This window comes from Pyxicephalus adspersus, chromosome 2 (assembly GCF_032062135.1).
Source record: "Pyxicephalus adspersus chromosome 2, UCB_Pads_2.0, whole genome shotgun sequence".
In the NCBI taxonomy this organism is placed as follows: Eukaryota; Metazoa; Chordata; class Amphibia; order Anura; family Pyxicephalidae; genus Pyxicephalus; species Pyxicephalus adspersus.
Genome location: NC_092859.1, coordinates 27,342,871 through 27,354,201, shown reverse-complemented (window position 1 = coordinate 27,354,201; position 11,331 = coordinate 27,342,871). Strand labels below are relative to the sequence as shown.

The window sequence follows — 11,331 nt, the reverse complement described above, 5'->3', positions numbered from 1 at the left end:
AGTCGATTAGGAGTTAATCGCATTAATAGCATATGATGGGCAACTGGCAACTCCAAAGTTTTTAATATTGTTTTTGGTTTATAAATGTTGATTGTCTTATCATGTGAATAAAAATGTTCATAATGATTTTAACATTGACTAACTGTCCTTGAAAATCCTAAATTTGTGAAGCCATTGCTTGTTTGTGTTGGTATGAATTAAGTACACTAACCATAGCGTGCTAGGATTGGACATTTGGTGAACCACAATTTCTGAAACAGTTCAAGGATTTCATAATATACCCAATCGATTGCAATATATTGTCACCTCAATGTTGTAAGGAAGAACAAAATTGGACAATAAGAACAAGTTCATGGTTCTCAAGCTCATAAAAAGACAACGCTCTGAGGGTTTGAGACCTTCAATCAGGCAGTCCATAAATGTTTTCATAAACTGCGGTGCTGATGCTAGTCAGAGAATGCATCATATATGTCAAGGCCATCTAACTGCTGTCCATGAGGGCAAGGAACTGCACATCATTTTATTAATATCAGCTAAAAATTTAGCAAGGTGTGGTTTACAAAGAAGTAGAAAATCCTGGTCTGTATGTGGCCCTTAGCACTGGCATTAAACAAAATGTAATTGTTTATTTGCCTTAAGTCACATTTTAATGTCTGTGGCATTGAGAGAATGTTACGAAGTTCACCTTCTATCCAGCTTTGTAGCACATCCAAGTTAACAATCAGATTATTGCTAACTTTTTTTTTCTGGCTTCCTGTGAACAGCCCCTCAGCTAATTTCCATGGGAACACCATAAAGACTACAGCATGGAATTGTGCCAGAAAAAAAGAAAATACATTGGAAGGGAGGATGTTCCTTCCAACTCTAAGAAAAAAAACATCTGGGGGCCATCATTGCAAGAACAGCAGCAGTGGAAAGAAGTAAACAGGAGACCCTACAAAAAGTTTTACTTGATTCCTGCTGGAACCCCTACGTGTTGGAGCACACAAAGGAACTCGGAACACACTGTTTGTAAGTCCCAGAAAGTCTAGGGAAATTCCTGGAATTTCAGTGTCTCCATAATTCACAGGATCTATATAAATTACAGCAACACAGATTTTTCAATCATGCATCTGATTAAGAATGTCCATGTTTAAAAAAATGATATTCTATTGTCCATAAAGATAAATGATCATTTATAGCCTCACAAGAATCAGCTGCAAGTTGTCAAAATTGGAAAATGAAAATAAATGTAAAACCAATCCTTAAATCTCATTATATATGAGCTTTAATTTATTCATTAATATGTCAATTATAACATATTCATGTAAATTCAGAAGCCATTTTTAAGATATTCATAAGTAACTTTCACAATGTGCCTTATTAATTCCAAATGTAAAATGCTCATTCCTTTGCTAATGGTAATCAGCTTGCAGATGAGAACTTAAAACGGGCAAAGGATCAAAGTACTAAAGTCGAAGCATGTAGTAACAACCACCTGATGTTCAGGTAGCTCAGTACATTGTCATGTTATCTCTAAAAACACATTTTTCTTTGTATGATAAAGCCTGCTCAGTATCAATCTGCAGTTCATTTTGTAGATGCGGGAAGGACAGTGAAGCTGTTTTATAGCTGACACAACAACATGTCTGTAAAACCATACTTCCACTTGAATGATGAAAACAAAATGCCAGTGATTGGATTTGGGACGTACGCCCCTGAAACGGTAAGTGTGTCAATATTTGACTTTTCAAGGTTTATTATGCAGTGACTTGGCCATGCAGAAAGCAGAGCAGCATTTAATGAGAAGTCAGGGCTGTTTTAGGCTAGATTTTAAACAATTTAAAAACAAAACATAAATAAATAAAAACCTGCAACCATAGAACCTTAAGCTTACAACTGATCTAGGAAAGGCAAAAAAACACCTTTTTAAAAAATATGATTCAGTTTAATCTATCAAAATTTCCTTCTAATTCCAAATGTGTCTTATGTAAATGTTGTATCAAAATACAGAGATCCCAACGTATGCAAGTTATTTGTAAATCTCCAGAACATTCTATTGTGTTCACGATCGCTGGATATGCTTGTGGGAACATGTTGCATTAGATAAATAAATAAAAAATGTGTACATTTTTTTATAAATCAATGTTAAAGCTTAAGTGAAAAAAGCTAATATGTCAAGGGTACACAAAACCCCTGAACATAGTATTGTCATCAAAACTGGAGAAGAGTGAAGCAGACTGTTAAGTAGACTTATGGAACCAAGGAGCAAGTGAAAAAAACTTTTTGGTGTCAAAAAGCCTTGTTACAGTTTACAACTGTCAACTGGCTTTAGAATTGTGCCTTATAGCATCTCATTGCTTGCATTTACAAATTTTCTATGTTTAGTCAATCACAAATATTTCTTTAAAGATGACACTTTCATCTGTTCACAAATTCCACTTGGTATGGGTGTTGTATTTTGTATTGGTCTTTAAATCATATATGTATCAATAGTTTGTTAAACTTCCCAGTAAACTTTACCAGCGAGTTGCTGATTTTGTTTGTTAAGGTAAAAAAATTCATGGCCATTTTGCTTTTGTAATAGTTTAAATCTTAGGTGTATTCAAATTATAACATTGAATTTCTGTTATTTGCATACTTTTTGGTTTGGTAAGAATATATTTCGTAGATGGTTTTTGTATCTGTTTATTAAGTGCAGGACAAATATTTGATAGTGTTAAATTCAGGGGTTACTTGTGACCTCAGCACACTTCTTGTATTAGCTCAAATATCCCTTCGTATTCTGGACTACAAAATAAATAACCGCTATGATGTACAGATCATAGGGATCTTACTGCCCATCAGAACAATCAAATACAGGCTGCAGATTTGTTTACAGACAAGCCATTCCAACCTACAAATGCCACTACAATCTGAAAATGACAGCGTATCTCTGTTTAGTATTGTAATTATCACACACAGCTACTTAATAAACCTTGGACACATATGAATGTCACTGCTAACTTTCAAAACAGTGATCAACAGAAATGACAATACAATAATGTAAATATATGCATACATGGTGTGTTATTTTTAAAACATTTATTTGAATGGGGGGAAAAACCTTTTTCTCCTTATCATATGTTACATTTTTTTGTACTTTTGAGTTGGTTATATTGCTTCTATATGATCTTTTGTTTAATATCGTTGACCACTGTAGATGACACTGTGTGCTCATGTAAAGATTTACAAAGAGCTTTTCTTTGATAGCTGTGGTCTGTCACACCAGAGACAAATACAATTCCAGGACATGTCACTAGCTGTCATCTGAATATAAGCTGAGATTCTTTTTCTCAATCCATTTTCAGATCCACAAAATCTCAGTATACACTTGAGTATATAAAATACGTATTGGTTTATAAATGGGCCTCCTATAATATTGAATGAATTCACTAAATATCATTTTTGTATGAATTAGCATAAGTAATTATATAAAAATAAACTACGCCAACTTTTTTCAGTATCCCAAGAGAATGGCAGAGGAGGCTACGGAGATAGCTATTAGAGCTGGGTATCGCCATATTGATGGGGCATATCTGTATGGCAACGAGGCTGAAGTTGGCAGGGCCATCCAGAAGACGATTGCAGATGGAACCATAAGGAGAGAAGACTTGTTCTACACTGGAAAGGTTGGTACCTTTTTATGAGGCGCTCCATGATGAAGCAGAAGTGTGTTATGTGGGACACTAGGCAGATTCATTAAAGACAGGACAATGCAGAACGTAACGCATTCAGATGAAACATGAACATTCACACACATTTGCAGATCAGCGATCATGAACTTCATCATCAATCAAAACTCTACATATTAAAATCCCACTTTTAACATTGTGGATTCCAACAGGTGGTTATTGCAGAAAGGAACATGTCCCTAATAATATTCTTGCCTGTCTGGTGGCCACCCAGTTGTCAAATTGAGCTGTGCATACAATAAATAACAGTTATTGCAAGAGAATTATCTATAATATTATGTCAGACATGTATTTCTGTGCTGTTCACTCGCCCTGAAAAGACTTCTATTTTCCTGTCTTGTTCTCCTCTATGGAATATAGACATCCACTTTGTGTGGATCTGTTATGCATGACGTTATGGAATAAAGGAGTAGTCCAAACACACCTAGGGTGTCCTTACCTGTTACCCCTACATAGTGTACAATAAGTGTTGTCAACATAGGAGGGACGGCGAGTTACAGATCCTCCATCTAACGACGGATCAGCTACAACAGATCATTCAAAATTAATGTGGATTTAATATTTCTTCATTCTTTGGTATCTTTCATTGCTTAGATCCTTTGCTTTTGTCTCCTCTAGACTTAAGAAATATAAAGGGTTAATCACAAGCGTGACTCCTAAATCAAACATCTTTTGTAATGGCTGGGCCTTTTCTGATCACTCTAGCTGTCTTGGATGTAGCTTTACATTTGAATTATTATTTCTTAAACAGCTCTGGAGCACGTTCCATAGTCCTGATTTGGTTCGCCAAGGTCTGGAGAGATCCCTAAAAGACCTTCAACTGGATTACTTAGATCTGTTCCTTATTCATGTTCCTGTAGATTTGCAGGTAAGCACATTTTCTGTGGTACCCAGTAAGGCACTTTATAACAAATTGGATGTAATGGCTGACAATGTTTTATAGTTCTCTTGGCACAAAACTTTTTGAACAACCCCAGCAGTCTTTAAATAATATACATTTTTACTTGGCATATATGCAAATTCTACAATTTCTTGTTTAGTTTAGTTCTGACTGTGCTGTCCTTTGGATGTCTCAAGGAAATACAGTCCTGTTAGGTGGTATGGGGGCACAATTTTTTACTGATGAAGAACCTATAGTGAGGTTCAAAATGCATTGGCGGGGAAACCGAAAGAAAGAAAGAAAGGTGCTTGGGCTGCAAATGACTGGTATGCAGAAAGAAAGTAAATGAATTAGTCCTAATATCGTTGTTTAGGAAGGATATTCTAATTAGGTATAGTTAAATATTAATTGTGCCTAGCCTGATAATTGAAGTATGAAGCTAACTCAGTAAGTATGAATTAGCTGTCCCATATAATTAAATTGTACAGTATATTCTTATATTTTTGATCTCAATGTTCCCCTGAGGAAGCCAAAAGGCGAAACGCATCGGGAACTTTGAGACTACTCCTGCCTTAAATTAGAAATAGGAAAATAGTGTACAACAAAAGGTTTATGCTAATATATATATATTTTATCGTCACTCTGTACTCACACATAATATATTATCCTATCACTTGTTTTAAACTAGTTGGTCTCTGTTAGAATCAGGGCCACATGTATTTGATCACTTATTAAACACCAACATCACATCGCCTATAAAAGCCTGTCCGTCTCTATCTCCTCTTGATCAAGGTAAATTATTACTTCCAGAAAGGTATTGCCTTTTCTTTTGAGCTGTCTCAGTAGCGAGTGCTGTCAGAGCTTACTAGGAAACAAAGACTAGGTGCTTTAATATATTGAATTTTATATATATATTGTATATTTATACTGTATATTATATATATATATTATGTATTAGTATATCTCTATTTGATGTACAGCGCAGTGCAATATGTTGTCGCTATATAAATACTGTTTGAAAATAATAATAATATTTATTGATTGCAATGTCACTGCATATGTAGCTGGGACTTTTAGTTTAAGCAGTTCCTTGTTTTTTGTAAATCAGTACTTGTGACTTATGTTTTTCTGCTTTATGCACCTGCAATGCTGGTCTCCAGCCCACCCCTGGCAGCTGAAAATAAATGGATATCTTCACCTCTCTTAGTTGAGCTTGGTGCTGTTCATTCTCACCTCTTAAGAGTCCAAAAACCACTGAGGCCACCAAAACATTAAAAGAAACAATGCTGGTTGGGGAAAGCTCGGGAACAAGCTCAACTTTTTCGAGAAAAGTCAAGCTTTGCATATATTTTCAAATCCATAGATCTGCTTTCACTAATACATACAACCTTGCATTGCCCATCCTAACATGTTTAATGACAAATTGCTTACTGCTTTGTGTGTGGGTGACTGCTGACAGACTGCCTTTTGACATTCTCTATTATTTCAAAAGAATATAATATGTGGATCTACCTACAAGTATTTTACACTTAGTGCATCCTAAATTACATAACAACAATAGGCACTTGTACCACAAAGAAGCAGTATTTTGGAGCTGACGTGCACCACCACTAACTATTCAACACCTAGAATGTTAGTTCCTGGTTAATTAATTATTTTTCTACTCCATACCATAACCAATTAGTAGACCCACTGTATCTCGGACATTCCCAAACCTCCTAATATACCTCTAAGTATATTCATCACAACTAAGATGATTATTTATACTTCCACATCTTAAAAATTGACATAATTTTTGACGCAGCCTGTCTATAACTTTGATCAACCTAGTTACTCACTTCAATCAATTTTTCCAAAAATCTCAGAGGTTGTATATTCCCTGTATCTTAGTTTCTAAATCCCCCGATGAAGCCCTCTGTGGGCGAAACGCGTCGGTAAAGAGACTAACACCTCTGCTAAGCTCTATTGACTTCTGGGACCCTTAATACCCAATACATTCCTTTAAATTGTGTTTTTTTTATAATTGATTATGCAATAAATACTTCTCTGTATAAATTTTAGCACATTGTTAATTGTTAGGGCAAATGTGCCTCTAAAAAGACTTCTTTTTCTTCTAACCCTATCTTTCTTTAACACCTACTGCAAAGATTTACTTTGTATCATTGTTTTCAGCACTGCTCACTACTGACACTGTATGATTCTCAAAGCAGTTCCTTTTTAAAATAGAGCTTTTACCCTCACCTCTCTGGCAGGCAATGTCTATTTTTGCTCTGTTGCAGTGTTGCAGCCTCTGTCCCAACTTGACACTTCCAGGATGATCAGATGCCCCTACCCTCTTACAAGTTGTTTACCCCAATAGAATTAGGAGAAGGGATTCATAGCAAAAATTTGGGGATGGAGGTAATAAATTCTCCTATAGTGTTGAATGCTGACCTTGCTGTCGCATTTCAGCAGAAGGAAAATATAGACCCCCTGTAGAAGTGAGTAAAATACCTCTTTTAGTACAGGGAATTCTTGGGAAATATTTTGGGGCAACAACATTTGGAACCATTTTAAATAAAGCCCATCTGCTAATGTTCAAAAGATGAGGGCATCTAGTTTGTTTCTTTATACAGACTGATATGTTATTGAACATGCTTTTTTTCTTCTTTAATCCTTTTCTTCTTTTTTTGTCCAAGCCAGGTGAGGACTTGTTGCCAGTGGATGAGAATGGAAAATACCTTTATGGCAACACAAACATCCAGGATACCTGGGAGGTGAGAATGATATGTTAAAACTTCAGTGGTGGGAACAGTAGTTACTGGGACCTAGCTGGCACCTTGTCAGCCATGCAGAAGCCCCAACTGCTGTACTGGTTCTTAATAAACCACTGTTTCATTATTTGATAATGGGCGGCACTCCAGAGCTTGCTACCACCCCACTTCAATGCCTATGGATGGTGGCTGGTGATACAGTACATGTAGTGTCTCATTCTCAGGCACAGGTATTCAGCATGGGAAAGGCACAACTTTATGAACTCTCTGAACTTTGTCTAAACCTGTACCTACATTAGAGGGGAAAAAAATACATAAATAACCTCTTTTTTTTTTTTATAAAGTTTTCATTATTTTGTTTCCATCTTCTGTCTACCTCTGAACATATGTGGTTTAATTTAGGAAGAAAACTGTAGGGGAATGGGATTTCTGCAGTCAGATCTTTTACTTCCCTCATACATATATTATATACATATACATTTCCTTCCTACATATATTGCAGGCCATGGAGCAGTGTAAGGTTGCTGGTCGGGTCAAATCTATTGGGGTGTCAAACTTTAATCGTCGGCAGCTGGAGCTGATCCTAAAAAAGCCAAGACTGAAATACAAACCTGTGTGCAATCAGGTAATGCATTCTTAAGGTTGTATAAAAAATTATTATTAATGTAGTTATAAACCTTTACTGGATGGCAATTCATAGTATCATAAACATTCTATTTAGTACCTTGTTTTAAATATTCATTGCATAAGCTTTTCATTTTATCTGAATTGGTTTGATACCAGTATTTCAGTGTTTGGTGAATGCTCACTGATTGTATCTTCTGTTGCTTTGGGACTCTGTAGGTCCCCTGTAGATCCCTATCCTATGTTTGTAGGTCTGCACACCTACTGAGCCCATTGTGAGAGGCTCCCACTATTCTTTTGCTGAGCACCTGTTGTGCCCATTATGAGACGCTCCCACCATCCCTTCCCTGAGTCTCCAGGTCTACACACCTGTTGTGCCTATTATGAGGGATTCTGTCATTGTTTGTTTAATCTATTTTCTATTATGGAAAATATAAAAAGAAGGGCTAATATATACTCCTAGCTTGAAGGGAACACCCAAAACTTTCAGGTGGATAGGAGCAGAGCTATGAATTTAGCATGTTGTGGTTCTTGTTTTGATGTATAAAAGACATGTAAGAAGCCAGGGCTGATTAATCCCACATATACCTAAAATATAAATTCTGAATGGAGTTATTTTAGCAACACCATCTCAATTCTGCTTGCCAGAATATTGTAAAATATTAGTAAATGGTATGAATAAATTGAAATTGTAGAGTTTGCAGCTCATAGATGTGATGCAATGTGACCAGGCTTGATATTCCTGACTATAAATAAAATCTTATTTAATAAGTATCTTGTCTATGCAGGTAGAGTGCCATTTGTACCTGAACCAAGAAAAAATGCTGAAATTCTGCAAGTCACATGACATTTTGCTGGTGGGGTACAGTACCTTGGGCTCCAGCCGAGATGGGACATGGGGGTGAATACAATTTTTTTTTTAGAAAACAGAAGAACCCTTTTAAACATGATTTGTTGCCCTGCTGTATTTACATACACAGTTTGAATCGAAAGAGACAACTTCTTAAACTAAGGTAGTCTCCATGTCACTAAAATTTTGTCATACTTCAACAGGACCTTTACTATTAACCTTCCATTGCTGACCTGGTTCTACAAAACACAGCTTTCTTGCTTGGTGTTCTGATCCTCCGCCTTTAATGCCTTCTGAATCACTGACCCATATTGTATTTACAGCTCATGTGTTATTCTTATTATTCTTTTTCTTATTCAGCAATGACAGTTTACATCATTTTTCAGCATAGATTTTAATAATATTCTTAATACACTTAGCTAGTGGACTGGTCACATGACCATTATTCCATAATCAGTCATCGTATCATGCTTTGTAGGCCATAGTATAACACAACACAAACCGCACTCCAATATACTGGTAGACCTATTTAATCCAAATAGATTTAGGTTTATTTGCTCTTTTCCCCACAAAAAAAGAAACTGGCATTCTTACTGCATGTTTGGCACATATTTCTTTTGAACAAGTTGAACAAGAATGACAGTGCTATGTGTCCCATTGGTGTAACAAATTAATTATATCACTGTTCAATGTCCTGTTCAGTGTTGAACTTGTTTAGTTATCTAGAATAAACTTTGTCTGTTTGCTTCCATGCAGGATTGGTGGGGATTGCCCTGTTCTTCTTGAGGATCCAGTCCTGAATCATATAGCAAAGAAGCTTGGAAAGACACCTGCCCAGGTAGCACTGCGGTTCCTTCTGCAGAGAGGGATTGTGCCTCTTGCAAAAAGCTTCACCAAACATAGGATTGAGGAGAACCTACAGGTACTGACTGCACTCTGCCTGGCACAAACGCTACAGCTAGCTTACATTACCATTAAGGAACTATGGGGCACATTGGTAAATTGAAATAAACTGATAACAGCTTGGTTCTAAAAATGTATAATTTGGCAATTTGGTAAATTAGAAAAAGTTGATCAGATTTTTTATGGCGGTGACTTTTTAATGTGCTTTGATCATTGTGCCATAAATACAGTAAATTATAGTCAAATACTCCTTTTAATGAATGCAGTTCACAATCACCAGTCACACACATACTCACTTCTTTGGTAAGAAAGTGTGCAAATAGCTGACAGTGTACAAATCAGCACATTTGTATTACAATTTTGTTTCTTCTGTAGGTATTTAATTTTAATCTGGAGAAAAAGGACATGAGATCTCTTGAGGCCCTGAATAAAAACTTGCGTTATGATAAGATGTCTATGTGAGTATCACATCATTGATTTTATTGTGTTAGTTTTTGGTTAAACAGTCAACCTTGATATTTTAGGGTTCATAAACCTAGTGGTAATATTAAGTCTTAAAGGCTTCAACTAACAAGCCAGGCAAATTATTGGGAAACCAATTGGTTTTCCTTTAATTGTTTCTCTGATGCATGGACATAAGACTGTAGCCTCCCGAAAAGTGAGTCCAGTGAATAAGAGATGGCAAAGTTGGCATATTATACCAACAATACATCAAAAAGAAAACATAAAAATTTTTTTAAAATACTTCATGTGAGTCTTGACAGTTTGAGCCATGGGGACACCATACAAAGTAAACTTCACTTAGACAAATTGTTATAGGTTTTCTAAAATGTGTTTGTGAAATATAAATATATAAATATAACCTGCTCATAGACCAAGGGTATTACTTGAAGTTCGTTAAAGTAATCCCGTACAAAAGGAAATAGAGAGCTAGGAACATTGTAATTCAGTTTATAGGATTTGCAGCAGGAGCAATAGGTAATTTTTGCCCTTATCAAACAGATATACCAAAACTCTTTCATTGAATTTAACTGGTAGGGGCTACATACATTTGTCTCTAATTCAAATAGTAAAAACAAAAACCTTTTTAATGAAAATGATTGTGTTTTTGTTTTTGCAGGTGGGAGGACCATCCACAATACCCTTTTTATGACGAATATTAGTATCAATCCTGGATGAATGTTTAAAATGTATCTATACCCATATGTAAGGACCTCTGTTATATTTTTCTGCTTTTCAGAGCTCTGTTAGATAAACTGCTCACTGCCTGGGGGGAAATAAGAGAATTCTACGCCTGACAGAATCAACAACTGAAAGAGATTATTGTATTCATCTAGTTTTCTTAAAAGAACATTTTATATTTAGTTTTGGTTGTGGTTAGATGGATTTTCCTTCATTCCTTGTACTGGGGACAGTTTTTTTTACTATTGAGTTCAGTTTCATTTCTTCTCTATCTAAAACTAAGTAAGTCTTGTGTCTATAGATATACTTAAATCACTCTGCATGCTTTTGTGTAACCATATGAAGCACACACTGGTATATATAACTCATCTCTGTTCTGCATAATACAAGAGACAAAATACCAATAAAGATGAACAAAATTAACAA

At 35.7% G+C, this 11,331-nt stretch overlaps 1 protein-coding gene across 2 annotated transcripts; it reads left to right on the top strand.

The window, feature by feature from the left end:
• Positions 1–861: 861 nt before the first annotated feature.
• On the top strand, positions 862–11,331 carry LOC140323245 (aldo-keto reductase family 1 member C15-like). 2 transcript variants are annotated; one of them, XM_072400150.1, is made up of 10 exons: positions 862–1,011; positions 1,581–1,705; positions 3,483–3,650; positions 4,465–4,581; positions 7,272–7,349; positions 7,849–7,971; positions 8,759–8,871; positions 9,577–9,742; positions 10,099–10,181; positions 10,844–11,331. In XM_072400150.1, the coding sequence occupies exons 2-10, from the start codon at positions 1,625–1,627 to the stop codon at positions 10,884–10,886; spliced, it is 972 nt and encodes a 323-aa protein (XP_072256251.1). In that variant the 5' UTR covers positions 862–1,011; positions 1,581–1,624; the 3' UTR covers positions 10,887–11,331. The 2 variants fall into 2 exon arrangements, with proteins under 2 accessions (XP_072256251.1, XP_072256252.1); XM_072400151.1 differs by having other exon boundaries at positions 875–1,011; positions 1,569–1,705.